Genomic DNA, 21,623 nt, shown 5'->3' on the forward strand with positions numbered 1-21,623 from the left:
GATGGGTGGCATTAAACTTATTAAACTTGGCTGTCCTTAAAAATTATGGATGGGCCCAATAATTACACTAAAGCCTTTTTTTTATAGCTTAAACAACAATAAAAACACATCTTTCCAAAATGTATTGATGCTAAAATACTCATGTGTTTTGAAAATTAGACACGGAACAGAACATTAAGACAGTTTAATAATTTAATCATTGTCCATGAAAATACATAGCATCATGTGAAAAATACATGAATATTCGTCATGTCTCTGGTGAGCTAAAGTCTAATAATAAAAAGTTTTGGACGATGGGAATGCTGTTCTCATCACACTGAAAATGGCTTCTCACAGTCAGGAGAAATGTGTTCTTCATGGGGGTCAACATAGAACTAATCCTGTCAGCTATTACCTGGATGAACCTCACCTCTGATGCTGGGGCTTGGGACAAAAAAAAAAAAGAACAAGAGAATGACTTTTAAATTAACAATAATGAAACAAAACATATCAAGAGAACAAATAAACAGAAACACTAGTGAAGAGGGAAAAGGGGAAGTACCTCACCTATGGTCTTATGTAGCCTATCAGGAGGAGTGTTCAGAAGGATCTTCTGCACTATAGAAGGAGGGACTTGCACACAGATTTGATCATCTCCAGCTCTCACAGTTAAAACTACTGGCCTAGAAAGACAAGTCAGGATGCTTTAAGAAGATAGAGTAGGTCTAGATAACTGGGTATAATTTAATTTATAAATGTAAATTATTATTTTATATATATATATATATATATATATATATATATATATATATATATATATATATATATATACACACACACACACACACCGTATATGTGTGTGTGTGTGTGTGTGTGTGTATATATAATATAGGTCTGAAAGAACAGACCTATAGTAGTGACGCACTCCTGTGTGTGGTAGACAAGGGTAGCAGGGTCTGTATATGCTGTTCTCATCAGTTTCCAGTTCTGCAGAACACTGTCCACATCCAGCAAAAGTGATGTCACCAGAGACTACGTCCAGGATCTTGTCCATGGGCGTGTTGCCATCTATTAACAGCGAGGCATCCTGGGATGGACTGCTCTGGAACTGGAACGCTGTGATTTTAATTTTCAGCTCTACATCACCTAATGAGTACATAAACAAGAGAGACTTAATGTAACCATGATGAATCTCTCTATAAATTACAGAAACGTCTGTCTGTCTGTGTGTCTGTCTGTCTGTGTGTCTGTTAACCACATATCTCTTGAACCGTTAGTCCGATGGATTTCAAACTTGAAAGGTGTCTCGCTACGGTCACGAGTAAGTGCAGTGCCAAGTTTGACGTTGTTTGGATGAGAAATGCTAAAGATATCGTTAAATATATCATTTTTAAAAGGTTGTGGTTTAAAAATAAACATTCTGACACTAGAGAGTTGTATCGGTCAAAGAAGCCCCAAGAAGGTTGTGGTTTAAAAATAAACATTCTGACAATCTGTCAGCTACACTGTTTACTTCTGAATATTATAGTTTGGTTCCAAAACGTGATAAATCCATTTTGATTAATCTCTCTATAAATTACAGAAACGTCTGTCTGTCTGTGTGTGTGTGTGTGTGTCTGTCTGTCTGTCTGTCTGTCTGTGTGTCTGTTAACCACATATCTCTCGAACCGTTAGTCCGATGGATTTCAAACTTGACAGGTGTCTCGCTACGGGCACGAGTAAGTGCAGTGCCAAGTTTGACGTTGTTTGGATGAGAAATGCTAAAGATATCGTTAAATATATCATTTTTATAAGGTTGTGGTTTAAAAATAAACATTCTGACACTAGAGAGTTGTTTCGGTCAAAGAAGCCCCAAGAAGGTTGTGGTTTAAAAATAAACATTCTGACAATCTGTCAGCTACACTGTTTACTTCTGAATATTATAGTTTGGTTCCAAAACGTGATAAATCCATTTTGATTAATTGGAGTAAAAATGTGTTTTCTTTACCAAGAAACCAAACACACACAAAAACTGATTTTGCACGGGCACTTTGCACTGCTCCCTGAATCGACACGCTTATTCATTTGTGGATGTAAACTGAATCTATATGTCAGCTATGCTGTTTACTTCTGAATATTATATTTCATTCTGGTGCGCTTAACGTTATCGCTACTGTGTAATAGTAGCCTATCCTATTCACCAACTAAACATATCCTATTCAATGCGTTCACAGTCTCTTTCACGGGCATCATTTGTAGTGGCCTATACACAAACTGTTTGCTCAAGCATAGCGTTTTCTCGGAGTGCACTGTGTGCTTTCTACCATGCACAAATAAAAATGTCACTGAACTTTTGCTGTGTAATTGTAACAATGAGCACTCAAACACACCAAACCAACAATTACTAAAAACACACACAAAAACTGATTTTGCACGGGCATTTTTTGCACTAGTTTGTTAAAACATTAAAAATGTGTTTTCTTTACCAAGAAAATGGCAAGATGAGAACCACTATTTTCTGTTTCAAACTTTCACATAGCATCCTTAGGTTATAATATCATAAGAAATTCAAATCCAGATTTTGATTTTCAAAGATCTATTATAAAAAACTTATTATTTATCCCCAAAATGCAATAAATTCAAGACACTTTTTTCTCAAGACACTTTTTTCTCAAAATGCTATCATATTGAAACTGTTGAAATCAGCCATCACTAAGAAATATCTCCTTAATGTTTTTGACGGCGGCGATCAGCTCACAAAAATTTTGCACGGGCACTTTGCACTGCTCCCTGAATCGACGCGCTTATTCATTTGTGGATGTTAACTGAATCTGTAAGTCAGCTATGCTGTTTCTGAATATTATATTTAATTCTGGTGCGCTTAAAGTTATCGCTACTGTGTAATAGTAGCCTGCTATTCACCAACTAAACATATCCTATTCAGTGTGTTCACAGTCTCTTTCATGGGCATCATTTGTAGTAGCCTGTTCACAAACTGTTTCCTCAAGCATAGCGTTTTCTCGGAGTTCACTGTGTGCTTTCTACCATGCACAAATAAAAATGTCACTGAACTTTTGCTGTGTAATTGTAACAATGAGCACTCAAACACACCAAACCAACAATTACTAAAAACACACTCAAAAACTAATTTTGCACGGGCATTTTGCACTAGCACTTAGAAGGTTGTGGTATACATAAACACTCAGTCAGCTACACTGTTTACTTCTGAATATTATAGTTTATTCACAGCCATCATTTGTAGTAACCTAGCCTGCTCCCTGAATTCAATGCGTTCACAGTCTCTTTCACGGGCACCAAACCAACAATTACTAAAAACACACAAAAACTGATTTTGCACGGGCATTTTGCACAAGTTATACTAATTACAAATGCATTGTTAGCATCAGCAAAAATTCCTACCTGAGTATTTCTGGGACAGTAGTGTGTTGAGATCAATCTCAAAGCTGCTAGCGGTCCTCTGTGAGCGGACAGCGTTGTAAAACTCCTTACATCGACTGTCATCAGGAAAGAGAGGCTGACAGGTGCCCCATGGAGTAGAATGCAGCTCTAGCAAACCTGAGGTCACATCCTGTCTGACTAGCAGCATCCTGAACTCCCAAACACCATCTATGAGGTGCATTAGCAATACAAATGATGCACAATAAAAAAAATATCACATTTCAGCTTTACCTTCTTGACTCAAAGGCCCCTGCTGTCCAAAACAATATCTGAACCATTGAAATATTAACACCTTTGTTCCTGTCCAAACGCTGCAGCCAAGAGAGAGCAGCTCCCCAAAGAACGACAGCCCCTTGGTGGCCATCTCCTTGCTCCACAGTCAAAACGGCTTTCAGTACACCTCCTGCTCTGGATATCCCCTCCACCTCATCACGCCAGGCTAAAATCAAGCAAAACAGCATTCTGTCACAAAGATCCTTTGAGATTTGACTGTTTAGTATGTGAAGTACAAGACACATATAAATCAATGTATTAAATGTGTCTCTTGAATACTCAATTCTGAAAATTGCTCTACTTTCATGTTTCTCGTATTACATTTGCTATATCATCTGAAACACTGGACTGCAATTCAGTTCCATACCTGTAATTAACTTCCTGTGTTTAACCCTAAGCAGAGCATGAACCAATGTGTCAGGACGTAACGCTCCAAGACGGATGAAGGGGATGGAGTCCAAATCCTGAGGCTTGTGAGGAGGCAGAGACAGCAGCAGGGGGTGCTTCTCACACAGATGAGTACACAGCATTCTCAATGTATGACAGTTCAAATTCTGTGGGGCTAGACAAGATCAGCATTACAAAGGCAGGGGACAAGCATTACAGGCAATTACATGTACAATGTAAATATACATTTCAATATGACTTTCTATTACCAGGTGGAATACGCTCCCTCGTGACCTGTCCCAGATTCAGCAGCTTACTGGTGAAGGAGGACTGCAGGACAGTCTCAGTCTTCCACTTGTCTATGTGCACTTTCACATCTGCCAAAGAAAAGACAGAAAGACAACTGAAGGCATTTTATCAGACTGTGCATCTCAGGAGGGTTTTTTGCAACCACACATCCTTTCAGAGCAGCTACATTTAAGATGATTCACTGTGGTTGTGTAAATATTGGTTGAATGAGCTGAGTTAATCCGCCGTTTGTTGGGCTGGCATGACATGACCACAGAGGAACGTCCTGATATTCCTGTTTTCTTGCCTTAGTGGTTCATTTCCTATGTTCACACCTATTCTCTTGCCAAAGATTCCTTCAAATGTTTCCTACAAATAATTCTGTATTTTCATTTATGAAGTAACATATTGCATGATAAAGCCTTAAAATCATGCTTTTAAATAGATGTGGTCTAAAATAACTCTGAATTCCAGAGTATATTCTATATACTATACAGTATGTGGTCGGTAGATTCCTTAATGTTTTTGAAAGAAGTCTCTTATGCTCAACAAGGCTGCATTTATTTGATTAAATACTGTATACAGTAAAAACATATTGTTACAATTTAACATAACTGTTTTTAAAATGTAATTCTGTGATGGCAAAGCTGAATTTTCAGCATCATTACTCCAGTCTTCAGTGTCACATGACCCTTCAGAAATCATTCTAATATGCTGATTTGCTGCTCAAGAAACATTTATTATTATTATCAATGTTAAAAAAAAAGTGCTGCCTCATTTTTTGTGGGAACCGTGATACTTTTTTTGATGAAAAAGAACAGCTTTTTTTAAATATAATTTTTTTGTAACATTAGAAAATCCCTAAGTAACTTTTGAGCAATGTAATGTATTGCTGAATAAAAGTATTACAAAAAATAAATAAAAAAAATGACTGACCCCAAACTTTTGAATGGTAGTGTATGTGCACATATATTGTGTGTAATATCACAAGAATATGTCAAATCATAACTTGGCCAATAAACATGAATTCTGAATTATTCTTGAAGATACTTATTTAGAGATAATGCACAATATAAGATCATCAAAATTTGTGAATTAACATAAATTCCTGACTTGTCTGGATATTTGGCTCTTTTAAGACTGATATTTGCCAGACACAAAATAAAAAGTGTTTGTTTGTAGATCTAATGAGGAAGTCTCAATGGTTTCACCTGTAATTAGCAGAATATCTCCTGGATATACAGTCAGAGCCCAGAAAGCAGCTGTCCGCCATAGAACCACCTTCATCTCCACGTCCGATTGGTCGGTGACGATCAGCGTTGCTAGAGGTACACTGGAACCAGCCGAAACTCCAGTTTTCACTTTGACCTCTTTTAAGTGGCATGGATGCACCACAGCAACTAAGATGGTGTATCGTACATCATGGGTCTTACACCTGGCCAGCAGGGTTGTAGGACCACAGAGGGGGGCGGCAGATCTTACCCTCTGCTCTGTTGTTTCTTTAGTTTTACTTACAGTTTGAGACAACTTCATCTTTTTAGAAGTAGAGGGACTAGGTGAAGCATGTGCAGCTGTAGTCGGTGAGTCAACATTAAGCCCGACTTCCTCATGATCCGCAGGTTTTTCAGCTATAGCATTGCCCTGAGAACAGAGGATGCCGTCAGATGTGATTTCCAGAATCACCCCTCTCTCCTGCTGTCTTTGGCTTAGACTGTCATTATGCCACTCTCCTGAGCTTTGCAAGGTTCCTCCCAAGCCCCTCTCTTCAGGGCTGACCATAGGACTATACAATTCTGGAGAACTTATGGAGGCTGAGGCCATTTTTTTAGGTGGAGTATGTGGAGAACCAAGAAGGAAATCTTCAAGAAAGCCAGAAGTTGGACACCGGGCCACTCTACTTCGAAGAAGCAAGGCTTGGGACTTTGTCCATGTACTCAGATACTCAGTCTCTGTGGAAACAGGCGATGTAGGCTTTACGTCTTTGCTCTGTTTAATTAAACTAGTCTGCGGGCAGGAGAAACAACTATCTAGGTATTCTGTCAACAACACAGGACACAACTCCTCTTCTTCAACGGACTCTGCATTTGGTTGAGAGCACCCGCAGCCCGATGGAGTACTGTCATCCTGAGATGTTTCTGTTTTTTCCTCTGTACCCTCAGGTATTCTCTCAGAAGTACCAGCAGACTCCGGACTACCAATCACTGCACCACACTCATCGTCTGTTTGGACCTCTCTAGTGTCCTTGGGAATCAACCTGCCTTGACTCCAAGTGAGGTCCACTGTCTTCCAGTGCTGGACTCCTCTCTCCTGTACCTCTAAAGCAGGGGATTGGGGAGATGGGGCACCCCAAAACACATGAATCTTTGGTTTGTTTGCCATATTGCCCGTCCTTAAGTTGCACTGATATTGGCTCAGTATTAAGATTTATTTTGCCAGGTCTTCTATCATATTTACAGGTGTATTAAAGTGGCCACCTGCAGGAAAATAGAAACGGATACTGTAGATTAAAACCTATAGACAAAAGCCCAAATAAATATTAAAGGGATAGTTCAGCCAAAAATGAAAATTGTGTCATGAAAGAATTGTAATTTTTGGGGCGACCCATGTTGTTATTGTTCAGTAAAAATAAAACTATTAAAAATCGCTTTCATTCATTGAAATAAAGCTGAAAAATAAGTATTAGATGCTAAAAGGTAAAATAATGACGAATGTTGGCAACTAACTGAAATAAATATGAAATACTAAAATGACTAAAACTGAAATAAAAATAAAGTCACACATATATATATATATATATATATATATATATATATATATATATATATATATATATATATATATATATATATGTATGTATGTATGTATGTATGTATATGTATGTATGTATAGATATATAGATGTATATATAACAATGAAAAACTACAAAAGCACATAACAAAATTACCAAACAAATGTAAAACGTAAAAGTAAAATAAAAACATAAAAATAAATATATGAATAAATAATAATAATAACATAACCAAACACCTGATTGTTCCTTTACATATTATTAACAAATAAGATATTTATATATACAGTTGAAAAATAGCCAAATTGCTGTAAAGGATTGTGGTCTAAAAGCCAATGGAGAATTCCAAGCAAGGTAGCAAGAAGGAATACATTGTAAAATCTCCACAGCTGGTGGGAATAACTGACAATATTTGAATGTGTCTGTACACGTGTGCATTCCTCGGATCAGTTGTTTTCACTTAGCAAAATAGGAAAAACAGAGCAGTTAAATGTGTGACTCTCCAGAACTTCACCAACCAGATGATGGGCGTAGGCACCATGTGAGCCAATAGCAGAGCCATACTTCTTTTAAACTACAGGAAGATTTATTGCAGGCAAAATTTGTTGCCTGAGATGAGGGTATGGATGTGGTGGTATTGAGAAGAAGAAAGAGGACTGAGGACAGACAGAATTTCATGCTTCAGCTGATTCACACATGTATTCAAGGTGTAAAGAAAAATGTTATTACTTTTTTTACTTGATTACACCACATGACATTTTAAGAGTCAGTAAATTGAAACTTTTCTTGAAAATGGTAGCTAAAACAAACGTTTTCCAAAACCGTGTGGAGCCTAAATACAAAGGGTAAAGTTTTTTTCTTACTATGTAATTGACAGAGGTCAAGGGATCTTGTAAAAACAGTAACAATTTTTAAACATAAAAAAATAGAAATACCATTAAAAAAAAAAACAATAAGTACAGTAATCCATTGCTGCTGTCCACCTCCTATGATCCTTTGAGTCTGAGGCAATGGAGCATGCACACATTGCAAATATGAGGCATATCCCGTGAAACTACAAAAAACATGCACAAAGGCCCTTGCAAGAGTTGATCTCCAGAACAGGATGTATTTCAGGAACAAATTACAGCTGACACAAAGAAGATGTTACATAATACCCCATGTCACTGTAACCCCAGGTGAAATAAATAAGTACATCTGGTTTTGTCAAATTGTAGTGACAATACAGATACATATAATGCTCTTTTAGTGCCTTATTTGAGTCTTATCTGTTTGTGTGCAGATTGAGAGAGAGAGACTGAGAGAGTGCACAGAACACAGGGTCATTGTCCTTGATTATCCTTCTGCATGTGTCATTCCAACACAAAATATTGCATTTAATGAGCAAAATATAATGAACAAATCCTAATACTAGGTTTCAGATAGGAAGCAAACACTATAAATGATTTATGAGACTGAAAATATGAAGCTACTCCATAATGGCCAGGAAAAGATCAATAACCCTGACACTAACTAATCACTGTTAGCAGGACTTCAGTTGACCTCTCATGACATTGGATGTACAAGAAAAAGCCAGTTTGGATGAGCAAAAACAGAAAAACCCTGTGCCCTCTTGATCCATCCCGATTCTAGCCTGTACTATTCAAGATCATGTTTGAAACTGTTTGAACACACACACACATATACAGTGAGGAAAATAAGTATTTGAACACCCTTCTATTTTGCAAGTTCTCCCACTTGGAAATCATGGAGGGGTCTGAAATTGTCATCGTAGGTGCATGTCCACTGTGAGAGACATAATCTAAAAAAAAAAAAATCCAGAAATCACAATATATGATTTTTTAACTATTTATTTGTATGATACAGCTGCAAATAAGTATTTGAACACCTGTCTATCAGCTAGAATTCTGACCCTCAAAGACCTGTTAGTCTGCCTTTAAAATGTCCACCTCCACTCCATTTATTATCCTAAATTAGATGCACCTGTCTGAGGTCGTTAGCTGCATAAAGACACCTGTCCACCCCATACAATCAGTAAGAATCCAACTACTAACATGGCCAAGACCAAAGAGCTGTCCAAAGACACTAGAGACAAAATTGTACACCTCCACGAGGCTGGAAAGGGCTACGGGGAAATTGCCAAGCAGCTTGGTGAAAAAAGGTCCACTGTTGGAGCAATCATTAGAAAATGGAAGAAGCTAAACATGACTGTCAATCTCCCTCAGACTGGGGCTCCATGCAAGATCTCACCTCGTGGGGTCTCAATGATCCTAAGAAAGGTGAGAAATCAGCCCAGAACTACACAGGAGGAGCTGGTCAATGACCTGAAAAGAGCTGGGACCACCGTTTCCAAGGTTACTGTTGGTAATACACTAAGACGTCATGGTTTGAAATCATGCATGGCACGGAAGGTTCCCCTGCTTAAACCAGCACATGTCAAGGCCCGTCTTAAGTTTGCCAATGACCATTTGGATGATCCAGAGGAGTCATGGGAGAAAGTCATGTGGTCAGATGAGACCAAAATAGAACGTTTTGGTCATAATTCCACTAAACGTGTTTGGAGGAAGAAGAATGATGAGTACCATCCCAAGAACACCATCCCTACTGTGAAGCATGGGGGTGGAAGCATCATGCTTTGGGGGTGTTTTTCTGCACATGGGACAGGGCGACTGCACTATATTAAGGAGAGGATGACCGGGGCCATGTATTGCGAGATTTTGGGGAACAACCTCCTTCCTTCAGTTAGAGCATTGAAGATGGGTCGAGGCTGGGTCTTCCAACATGACAATGACCCGAAGCACACAGCCAGGATAACCGAGGAGTGGCTCTGTAAGAAGCATATCAAGGTTCTGGCGTGGCCTAGCCAGTCTCCAGACCTAAACCCAATAGAGAATCTTTGGAGGGAGCTCAAACTCCGTGTTTCTCAGCGACAGCCCAAAAACCTGACTGATCTAGAGAAGATGTGTGTGGAGGAGTGGGCCAAAATCCCTCCTGCAGTGTGTGCAAACCTGGTGAAAAACTACAGGAAACGTTTGACCTCTGTAATTGCAAACAAAGGCTACTGTACCAAATATTAACATTGATTTTCTCAGGTGTTCAAATACTTATTTGCAGCTGTATCATACAACTAAATAGTTAAAAAATCATACATTGTGATTTCTGGATTTTTTTTTTAGATTATGTCTCTCACAGTGGACATGGGATGGGGGGGGGGGGGGGGGGGGGGGATGGGGGGGGGGGGGGGGTTATAGATTATTAATAGATTAATATATAGGTTAATAGATTATTAAAGTTGCTGCTGTCCACATGTGTTGCCTGAACGTTATGGACAGTAGCAACTTTAATACTTTTTCATATTTTTGTAATGCTTTTTCCCTAGGTTGCTAATACTTTTACATATTTTTGAAATGCTTTTTCCCTAGGTTGGTTGCAAATACTTTTTTCAAAGCGTGTTTGCTTGTGGTTCCTGCTCTCTGAGCGCCTCCCAGCTTGAGGTGGACACCCACGGCACGCCTGTCTGCTGTTTAAAACTCGAAAACAGTATTCAAGCTGACACTTTATTTAGTGTAGCAGAAAAGGGAGGAGCTGCGGTGTCCGTTTATTCACCCGACCCACTCTTTGACACTGTCTGTCTTAGTTTTTTCTTTCCATTATAGATATTGTTAGTTAGTTAGTGTTTTAGTTCAAACTAAGTCATGTATAGGTATCTGGGGGAGCTCGTTACACGCGCAGCCGCCAGCAGCTCGCTGGCCTCGGGATGCGTCGATTCCGCCCTGCCCGCTTCCGCGACTCTCATGCGGGTCCGCCGTTACAGCGAAGCCGTAGGAGAGAAAGACGATGACCCTAACTTCTTTAGGATGGTCGAGGGTTTCTTCGACCGCGGAGCTTCTATCGTGGAGGACAAACTCGTGCACGATCTCAAGACGAGAGAAACGCCCGAGCAGAAGAGGCACCGAGTCCGAGGGATCCTCAAGATCATCAAGCCCTGCAACCACGTCCTGTCAGTGTCATTCCCCATCAAGAGAGACAACGGGGAGTGGGAGATGATCGATGGCTACAGAGCTCAACACAGCCAGCACAGGACCCCGTGTAAAGGAGGTAAAGTTTGAATTCACAAATTCATTAAAGTTAACCTACACCGGGTCCGGGGATAATAGGACGCAGTCGCGTTCTCAAGAGTAAACATGCAAGCTGAGACACAGCACTTACCTGTACCATCTTCTGAAGTTTTGTATTATGATGACGTAGGTATGGGTGTCTGCAACACATTTACAAGCTTTTGACAGAGAGTGATAAATGATAGGCCTTGCGTTCCATGAACGTGGAAAAAATCCTGCGTTGTTTTTGCGCAGCAGCGACACTCTGCGACTATCCGCGAATTTCGCATGCAAGCGTTTCTTCAAGCACCACAAAAAAAAAAAAAAAAATCATTGTAGATTGGGAATGTACTGGAACTAGTGATAAACTCATCATATTTATGTGCTATATCTGAATAAACTGGTTTTACTGATTATCTTCTTTCTTTCTGGTTCAAGCTGGTTAGCTGGTCTAAGGTGTTAGCTGTGGCCGGTTGCATAAACTCCTGAGAGTAGTCTCAAAAGTTAGGCCTAGTCATTAAGTTAGGCCCTAACTTAAGTTAGATTGTTCAAATTTGAATTGGAAAAGTAAGACTGATTACCTCGTAACTAACTGCTAGTTGGTCAAACTAGTTCTTAAGACACAGTCATAACATTGTGGCTAAGTGTATGCAACTGGCCCCTGGTCTAGGTGTTCAGTAGGTGGTCTAATGGTTATTCACTGGTTTGTTGCAGAAAATGGCCAGCCTGTGCCCATCTTAGAACAGACAGAAACCAATACCATGTTCCAAATCATAGTTTGACTGCCTTACTGGTCGATCCAGTTGGTGGCGTGTTTGTTTAGTTAGTTTTCTAGTTTCCGGTGACCGACTTAGACTAGCTAGGTTCCAGGCATCTACCATGTTCAAAATACAGCTTAATGGGGTTTCCACAGGATTAGCAGTGTCTATAAATTCCTTAATGCATTTTATAATATGTAGGCGAATGAAATCGGGAAAATCTTTTTAAAAAATGTATAAAGAAATAGGCCTATGTCCTGCATTTCTTCACCATTTTAGGTCTTCATTTGTAAAGTATTGCAGCAGGAATGCTGCCTGTCTGGTCCATGTGTTTATTTTACAAGGTAGTCTAGTTCTGCTTCTTAATCTTTGTTTTTTTTAGTCTACATCATATAAATTACAGTTTTATCTTTGCAGCAATATTTGTATGCTTTTTGGAAGTTGTGAACTTTCATTATCAGTGGAATGTGTTTGTGTAAGAGCTGTTTCTGTCAAGCTTGACCTGTCCTGGAGTTGTTTGTAAGACCATTACATTTTGCTTCGTCAGGACTGACTGCGCAATGCTTTATTAAGGAAGGGAGGTGGAAGACCCCAGAGCAGTTCAATCTCTCAGCAGTTTCCCTAAATGGAAGCTTCATCCTATCAGCGTTTTTAAACGATTTTCCCCTTTTTAAAACGGACATATCGTCACCTTAAACAGTAGAATGAACAAATAAAGATAACTTGCATCCCATTTCCTTTAACCACCAATTTTAAGTTGTCTAAATTGCACACAAGTTCGGCTGATCTGATCAACACAGTTTTGGAAGACATCTTATGCTCACTCTATTGAGTAGAATCAATGGGAGCTTTTAGTGAGACAGTGACTGAATTGATGGCGAGACTTTAAACTGATGAGTTTGTAAATTAGCATAGTGCTTTAGTCAGTGGTTTTACCTTGAAGTCTGGCAACAGGCTAACAAGACAAAACATTGTATGTTTTTGCAACTGTGTCAGGACGTCTCTGATTGAGGTAATGTGTAAAAGCCAAAGTTCACATTGAAGAGAGGAGGTCAAACTATAAGCAAACTAGGTAAAGAATTACATGATCAGCAAATTTATACTTTTATTTGGTAAAATAAGAAAGAAGATTAAGAAAAACGTGGTTATAATAGGTAAGAGAATGCAGACTTTGGACCCCTTGAACATGTACAGTAGAAATGCTCATTCCACAGTATGCATAGAGAAGTGCCAACGCAGCTTGATTAAAAAGCTGATCCTTTTTTATACGATTAAAGTTTCCTTACTCCGTCACCAATAAACTCTGGAAATATACTGTTTAAATATGTACTGATAACTTTATTTGATGTAATAGTAATTTGAAATGAATTACTAGCTCATCATCCATAAAATCAAGAAACTTTCCAGTGTCGTCCAAGCAGCCTTTTGAGGATGATTGAAAACAGAGATGTTTGGGTTAGTTGCTTTGGCTTTATCCACACCCAGTTTGGGCCCTGCCTGGATTTTCTTCCTTCGTAGTTCAGTGGAGAGAGTGAGTCATCAAAGTGGTTGGTTTACTGCCTGTCCTGCTACACACAATTTCCCCTCTCAGAACTGTAGACCTATTTTTTTGTGTGCAAATGGCAGTTAAACTATTTGAATTTTCGGGCCTCCTACTTCAAACAGGATAATGCCCAGTTCATTAATGCCATTTTGACTGACAGGAAAGGTCTACTATTGAAGTGGGCAAATATTTGACAGCTTTTATTCAATTCATTCACAAAAAAAACATTATGAAAGTGTTGTCGTCTGTGATTCCTTTAGTTTTAATCAGTAGACAATCTCCTGTCTTAGCATAAAAAAACAAGTTAAAATGGGCTACAATGCTTGTGACTTATTTTGATCCTTGATTTGACATTATTTGCATAGACCTATAGTCTGAGGACTCAACACTGCTTCTGTTTCTCCAGGTATCCGTTATAGCACAGAGGTGTCAGTCGACGAGGTGAAAGCCCTCGCCTCACTAATGACATACAAATGTGCAGTTGTAGGTAAGTTCTGTGCTTTTAATTTGTTTGTGTAAATTAGTTTGGTAGTGGTTGTTAGTATGAACACATGAACTGTGCTTTCAACAGATGTGCCTTTTGGAGGAGCTAAAGCTGGAGTGAAAATTAACCCAAAGAACTACTCCGTGAGTGATTTCATATTCCCTGCATAATTATGATTTCAGAATATGGTAGAGTGTTAAATTAATTACACTCTAATTTTAAATATTCCTCAAAATGAATGGCTATATTTATATTCTATTAGTTTTTTATTTTTGTTACAGTGTCTTTTAAGAGCTAGAACATAATTTACAGTGCAGTTGCATTTCCCTGTGATATTTATTATTGTAGATTTCTTGACTGACTGAAAGAAATCCTACAGGGTTTAATGCCTGTGCTGTTAAGACACTGTTTGTGACAGTCCTTTGTTTGTTTGTATTTTATCATTAAACATGCCGTATTTAGTTTAACTTTCAGATGACAGACTTCCCATCTACAACTGGAGCAATGAATACTCAAACATTACTTTCTAAATGTATACATCCTAAAATCCCCAAAAGACTTTTTTAAAACAAGATTTGATCAAGTGGTTTTCCCTAGATGTCGCAGGTCATACAAGATTGACTCTTGACATTTTTGCTTAAAGACAAAGACCCAACTCTACACGTTCTTACCATTAAACATATATAATTGGACTGTCCCACCTTTAATGCAAGTAGACAACTTTTTTTATGAAAAACTAAGTCATGTATAAAAAAAAGCTCATTTAAGTACTTGTTTAGTGAGATTTAACCAGAAAAGTTTTTTAGAATTATTATAATTTGTTAATGTAAAACATTGTATATAATATTAACTGCAGTGTTTTTTCTTTTTGTTTAGTTATTTTTTTATTGTATTTACTATTTATGCAACTCTTGTATTTTTGTAACACCGTTTTTGCCATGGAGATAGCCTAAGATGCTGAGATGACATTAAAAAGCTATATTACTACTATAAATGTATACTTCCATGTTATTAAACACATTATAGTCATTGATGCTCCTCAATTTTTTTTCTTACACAGGACACAGAACTGGAGAAGATCACAAGAAGGTTTACCATTGAGTTGGCTAAAAAGGGCTTCATTGGTGAGTTTTAAGCAGGCACGCACTGAATCTGCTCCCGAATTATACAAAAAGCTCAGCAGAATTTGGAATGCCATTCATGTGCTAAAGTCTACACATCCCTCATTCCTTGTGCATGTTTATGAAATATTTTGCCTAATATTATTATGTTTTGTCTACCCTTAAAAATGCTTCTGTCTTCGAAGAATAAAGTCTTCTGTTTAACACATTGTACCATTAATTTGGTAGAATTCCACAGAATTTCCCCAAGTATCAGTGCTAAAAATGTCTGCAGATTCAGTCAGGGCCTACTAGTTACGAGGCAGTGCGTATTATAGAAGAAAAGTTTAGTTTTTTATTTATAATGCATTTATGGTGAACAGTAGTTAATCAATATTTGTTGTTTCCTAATGACATTTGATAAGCATATTTTACTATTTGGAGAAGACGGAAACTCTATTACAGATTATTAGACACAATCACACTCATAAACAATAGTCATGTAATAATCAGTATCAGATAGCACAGATTAACAGTTAAGCGGCTATTGACACCACTTCTACATTATTAAGTAGATTTAACCTGTAGCCTGAAAGACTATATATAAACTGTATTCATATTACATGTGTTTAAAGAGCTTCTAATAGAGCCAACTTTCCTTTGGTAGTTTCTTTTTTGTGCTGGCTTCCCACATTGCTCTCTGACAACACAATGTAGATTCTCTTGAAAAACTTCAGTGACTGACCAGTTGCCATTATGTCTTAATGTACAGGGTGGGCCATTTATATGGATACACCGTAATAACATGGGAATGGTTGGTGATATTAAAGTCCTGTTTGTGGCACATTAGTATATGTGAGGGGGCAAACTCCTCAAGATGGGTGGTGACCATGGTGGCCATTTAGAAGTCCACAAACAGGACTTTAATATCACCAACCATTCCCATGTTATTACGGTGTATCCATATAAATGGCCCACCCTGTATTATAACAGAGGTTTTTATGCTTGGCATTGAAGGGATATTTGAACTATCCCTTTAACTCTGTAGCTGAGCCATGGCCATGGGAAGGGAGGATTGGTAGCATACTCATTTCTGTTTCCTGCGTTAGGGCCTGGCATTGATGTCCCCGCCCCAGATATGAGCACAGGAGAAAGGGAAATGTCCTGGATTGCTGACACGTATGCTAACACAATGGGCCATAATGTAAGTTGAAGAGTGTGACCAAGTGTTTGTGTAATACGCAACTGGTTTGCTTAAGCAAAATCTATAAGAAAACATTTTTATTGGGGTGTTTTTTGGCATGCTGCGTTTTTATTACAGATCATGCCACTGACCTCACATGCTTATGGGCATAATTTATATATTTACTTATGCAATGTTTGCACTTACATGTTGTGATTGAACTGACAAGCAGTGATATTTTGATATCTGTACTTTTTAGTGCTGACATGGCTGCCTTACATATGTGTTGATAGTTCTGTGCAGCTGACTGTAAACAAGACTGTTAAAAAAATGGTTTGCTTATAGTTCACCCAAAAATGAAAATCGTCAACATTTACTCGCCATCAAGTTGTACCAAACCTGTGTGAGTTTCTTTCTTCTGTTGAACAGAAAAGAAAATGTTTTAAAGAATGTTGGTAACCAGACAGTTGATGGGCCCCATTGACTACCATAGTATTTCTTTCCTACTATGGAAGTCAATGGGGTGAGTAAATGATGACAAAATTTTTATTTTTTGGGTGAACTATACCTTTAAATGATATGCTGGCTGCATTCGAAGAAAGGCTGATACATAAACTTACTTAAAATGTTAAATCTCTTGGGCTACCCTACAAACACATCCTTCAGGAAATGCATATCTTGTTTTCCCTAAAAAACATTTTATAGCATAATATTGTAGATAAATGCTGTAAGTGGGTGCATGCAGGTATTTTTATAGATAATTTAATGCATACATTACCTTTATTTGGTCCAGTGATTTCTATTGTACATTTTCACATATTGTAGTCAATTTGAAAAATATATTTGTAAGAACTAACAAACAGATTGTCGCTATTTTGGTGACTCAGTCAGTGCCTAGAGCTTTTACTGTCCCTGACAGAGAGCGTGGTGTTTATGAGACCAGGAGAACAAAGCGCCCCTGTGTTTTTCCACCCTCTACTGACAGACTCTTTCAATACAGTCTGTTCTCCCATGGCTGTCATTTGCTTGGTCTTGGTAGCCGTGACGTTCTGTTCTTTTTGCGAGCTGCCCGGTAGCTAGATACATGAAAGGACATGAGAGATATACTGAGACGTCAACAGATTGTTATTCTATATATATCTCTCATGACAAGCTAACACAGAGATCTCATAGCTTTGTGCCTCATAATTTGCTTTGCAGTTTAGATAATTCTGTTTGAATGCAAACAAAATTCTTCTAATGCTTAGAAGGGCTCTTTGTAATTATCATTCTTCTTTATCAGGATATCAATGCTCATGCCTGTGTTACCGGTAAACCCATCAGCCAGGGTGGCATCCACGGTCGTATATCTGCCACTGGTCGTGGAGTCTTCCATGGCATTGAAAACTTTGTCAATGAGGCTGCTTACATGAGCCAGCTGGGCCTGAATCCTGGGTTTGGAGACAAGACGTTTGTCATTCAGGTTTGTGCATGTCAGTGACACATAAACCATGCTTCAAGTTTATATTACGCTTTGATTTTCTTATTTCGATTCAAATGTAGTTTTTAGTCATATCCAATCAGTTGGCTGAAGAATCGTTCTCTTTATGCATTGCATTGTCCAAATGCACTGGCCGCCTAAAACTTAAACATGTATTTAAATATGATTTAGGAGGTTTATCTAAAAAAGAAAAGTACAACGGTATATTCTGCTATCATGGTGCTACTTTCAGGCACGTTGTACATTATCTCTATGCCAGCACTTAGTGTACGCTGACATGGATCATTCTGACTTTGAATATTTAAAGTTCTTAGATAAGCAGTGTGTGTTTGCTTTTATACACCCAATCAATATTCGGTATTGATTCACTAATTTTACGGTAACACTTTACAATAAGGTTTCTTTTATTAAATTACAGGGGTGCAAACAGCGCGCTTTTCGGCGCCTCCCGCTTTTTTCACGTCAGTTTGGGTGACTTGTGTGAATTGTGCAGATCTGCAGGTTTGAGAGGGTCTGAATATAATTGAACCAACAGTAATTCTGGATTGCGTCCACCAACAAGTAAATAGGAAATAAGCGAATCAGAACACTGTGCGACAAACCAGCAGTATGTGCGCAAGTGTGAACCACTAGGGTTTCTGTCTCACTCTGGATCTGCCACTGCATCACATTTCTCTCTGCGTGGCGTGGAGTGTCCGTTTTTATGTCGGCTCTCATGTTAACTGGTTAGAGCACAATGCCTGCGTGACACACACACTTCTCGAGCCGCGCCGAAACCGCGTGCAAGAAATAGAACCGCGAGAGTGTTGGAAGTTTTCAGACAAAATAGAAGGCGCAAATACATATTAATAAATTACATTTTGATGCTTGAAAGTCTCTCGGTTTTGACAAATGCATAATTGTAATTTAAAAAATAGGCCTAATTATCGATTTTCAAATATTGCCCCTGTCAATAGGCCTACAGAACGAAATATTCTGTAGCCTATTTTGCCGTCAATACTGCCGACGTTGTCTTTGCTGTATCAGGCTATAAGTTATATATTAACATCCAAATGTAGATGGTCTGTCGGCGCACAGAGCCACGCAGTCGCAGACAGCACGTGAAGTTCGTGAACACCGAATTCCCTTTTCTTTCTTATCTATTTGTGTTTGAACAGACATGTGCACGAAAAAATAAGCCAGTGTCCGTGGCTCAGTGTCCGTAAACTCAACGAGTTCCCTATCAAGGCTACGGAACTCGACATTACGGATGTCGTATATGGGAACTCCTCTCATCCTTCACTTCTGCTGAAATCTTATAGGCTAACGCCAGCAGAGCTGGCCAATTGACGCAAATATGCAAATACTGAAACACCGTTGCAGTTATAATGCAAGTGCAGCGTCAATTCCCTTCAGAATCTCTCTCTTCACGCTTAAATCGTGTGCTAGAAAGCTGATACTTCAAAATACTGGAATATATTCGCCGTCGTCGAAGTTGCGTCGGAGATACTTACACTGTCTCCTGCATCCGATGGCAGCTACCTGTAACCTGTGCTCGGCCCCCATCGCCCCCACCGACACGCACCTGTTTTGCATCGCGTGCTTGGGGCTGGCCCATGCCGAGTCAGCCCTCGGGGACGGAGGGTCCTGCGACCTCTGCGCGGACATGCCCCTCCGAGTCCTCAGAGCCAGGAGGGAGGAAGCTCGCGCAATAGCGGGGATTGGGCCTACCGCCGCCTCCGAGCCGCTGGTAGCCCCCCCCAACCGCGGAGTCGAGGTCCGCTCCCCGGTGAGCTTCCCCGACCCCACCTTTCAACCCCCACGCGACGTCGCCGACTTCATTTCCTTCGGGGTGAGTGAGGAGGACGACTCCATGTCGCTGTCGGCCTCCGAGATCGACTGGGGTGCGGAGCAGGCCGCGCCCGGGGCCGCGGGGCAGGACTCCCCGGCGGACCTACAGGACGAGCTCTTTCTTGTCCTCTCGAAGGCCGTCGAGGAACTGGACCTCGAGTGGAAAGCTCCTGATGAACCATCAAAGAGCAAGCTGGATTCGTGGTTCCTGCAATCGAGCCGCCGCCAGGCCGCTTCGAAGAGAGGAACACCGTTTTTCCCCGACGTGCATGAGCACGTGGTGAAGTCGTGGGCGGCCCCGCAATCGGCGCGCACCCTCACTTCCACCCAGGCCATGTTTGCCCCCGTGGACGATGCGGGGGACCACGGTTACCTCAGCATCCCCCCCGTCGAGGAGACCGTCGCCGCTCACCTCTGCCCGTCGGCTCCCGCCCTGGGCTCGGACCGCAGCCTGCCGTCCCGAGCCTGCAGATTTACGGCCCACCAGGCTAACAAGGCCTTCGGTGCCGCGGGGGAGGCGGTATCCGCGCTGCATGCCATGGCCCTTCTCCAAGTGCTACAGGCAAAGCAGCTGAAGTCTCTGGATGGCGCCGCCTCTATTGACGCTGACGCCATCCGGGATCTCCGTTCGGCCACGGACCTCGCGCTCCTGGCCACGAAGCGCTCGGCCCAGGCGATCGGCCGCTCTATGGGCTTCCTCGTGGTCCTCCACAGACATCTGTGGCTCACTTTGTCGGACGTACAGGAAGCCGACAGGAAGACGCTCCTGAATGCGCCCATTTCCCCTGCAGGCCTGTTCGGTGACGCGATGGAGAAAGTCACCGAGCGTTACTCGGAGACGCAAAAGAAGGCCAAGGCTATGAGCCACGTTATTCCCCGGAGAGCGCCGCCGCCGCCGCCGCCTCAGCCGCGCTCACGTTCGTCCTCAGCCTCAGGCCGCCAACCACAGGCTGCGGCCAGGAGACAAACAGCGCCTCGCCCGGGACAGGACGCCCGTAGGGGCCGTAGCGGTCAGTGGCAGGGGGCGGGTAACAGGAGGACGCAGAGGAGCCCGCGCAGGAAGCCCACCGCGTCGCCTGCGAGGCCCAAGCAGTCTTCCTGACCGCTCGGGCAAGAGGAGGAGAAAGCGCCAGTTCGGCCCCGCGTCCAAGCGGCGCGCTCTAATGCACTTGGTCCCTCGGAGTTCTGCGAGCGACGCGTGCAGTTGTGTTGTGAATGTAAATGTAAACAATGCTGTTGCAATAAAACAAATCACTACTTCACAAACAGAGCTTTTTTCTCCTCTTGCACCACACACTGTGTTACTCGCCCTGCCTTCGAGCAGCGCAGAGCCACGGTCAATAGCTACCCCCAGCACTCACACAGCGGCCATGACCGCAGCGGCGATGACCGCAGGTTTAGATCAGCCCACGCTCAGTCGTTTTCAGGCAGCATGGGAAGCTATTCCGGGCATTTCACCGTGGGTGTTGAATATAATTCGGCGCGGGTACACGCTTCAGTTCAAACGCAGACCACCCCGCTTCCGCGGCGTAATTCAGTCATTAACTTTGCCCCAAAACGCTCATGTGCTGAGGCAGGAAGTGTGCAGCTTGCTCGAAAAGAAGGCTATAGAACCAGTTCCCCCGAGCGAGCGGGACAGCGGGTTCTACAGCCGCTACTTCGTCGTGCCGAAGAAGGGAGGGGGTCTCCGTCCCATTCTGGATCTGAGACCTGTCAACAGAGCGCTTCACAAGCGCGCCTTCAGGATGACAACACTGAAACAAATCCTGGCGCAAATTCGCCCCGGGGATTGGTTCGCTTCAGTGGATTTAAAGGACGCTTATTTTCATATTCAGATAGTGAAGCGTCACAGACGATTCCTGAGGTTTGCGTTCGAGGATTCGGCGTACCAATATACGGTGCTTCCGTTTGGACTGGCCCTAGCCCCCCGAACGTTTTCGAAATGTGTAGACGCGGCACTTTCACCCCTCAGATCGAGCGGAATGCGCGTCTTGA

The 21,623-nt window shown here is 41.1% G+C and overlaps 2 protein-coding genes across 3 annotated transcripts in view; one reads left to right on the forward strand and one right to left on the reverse strand.

Moving 5' to 3' along the window:
• On the reverse strand, nt 1–11,527 carry shld2 (shieldin complex subunit 2). Of its 2 annotated transcripts, XM_079854729.1 has the most exons (9): nt 11,363–11,527; nt 5,577–6,839; nt 4,347–4,454; nt 4,058–4,252; nt 3,710–3,856; nt 3,379–3,585; nt 888–1,125; nt 547–662; nt 1–423 (listed from the first exon to the last, which is right to left on the reverse strand). In XM_079854729.1, the coding sequence occupies exons 2-9, from the start codon at nt 6,742–6,744 to the stop codon at nt 248–250; spliced, it is 2,355 nt and encodes a 784-aa protein (XP_079710855.1). In that variant the 5' UTR covers nt 6,745–6,839; nt 11,363–11,527; the 3' UTR covers nt 1–247. The 2 variants fall into 2 exon arrangements, 1 of the variants encoding a protein (XP_079710855.1); XR_013819491.1 differs by lacking the exon at nt 11,363–11,527 and having other exon boundaries at nt 317–423; nt 905–1,125; nt 5,577–6,823.
• glud1a (glutamate dehydrogenase 1a) overlaps nt 10,673–21,623 on the forward strand; it is a 23,272-nt gene continuing 12,321 nt past the window's right edge. The window contains exons 1-6 of the mRNA XM_079854754.1: nt 10,673–11,251; nt 13,958–14,038; nt 14,123–14,178; nt 15,096–15,159; nt 16,245–16,339; nt 17,601–17,780. Of these exons, the coding sequence (XP_079710880.1) occupies nt 10,849–11,251; nt 13,958–14,038; nt 14,123–14,178; nt 15,096–15,159; nt 16,245–16,339; nt 17,601–17,780 (879 nt within the window). The 5' untranslated portion in view covers nt 10,673–10,848. The remainder of the gene's footprint in view (nt 11,252–13,957; nt 14,039–14,122; nt 14,179–15,095; nt 15,160–16,244; nt 16,340–17,600; nt 17,781–21,623) is intronic.

Source organism: Squalius cephalus (assembly GCF_949319135.1).
Source record: "Squalius cephalus genome assembly, chromosome: 21".
In the NCBI taxonomy this organism is placed as follows: domain Eukaryota; kingdom Metazoa; phylum Chordata; class Actinopteri; order Cypriniformes; family Leuciscidae; genus Squalius; species Squalius cephalus.

Bases quoted from the DNA above. Each gene is read 5' to 3' on its own strand.
- shld2 (XM_079854729.1), bottom strand. From the start codon at position 6,744: ATGGCAAACAAACCAAAGATTCATGTGTTTTGGGGTGCCCCATCTCCC. The intron at 3,857-4,057 runs GTATGGAACTGA...GCTTGATTTTAG, and splicing joins ACACAGGAAGTTAATTACAG to CCTGGCGTGATGAGGTGGAG. The intron at 3,586-3,709 runs GTGTTAATATTT...TGCACCTCATAG, and splicing joins GCGTTTGGACAGGAACAAAG to ATGGTGTTTGGGAGTTCAGG.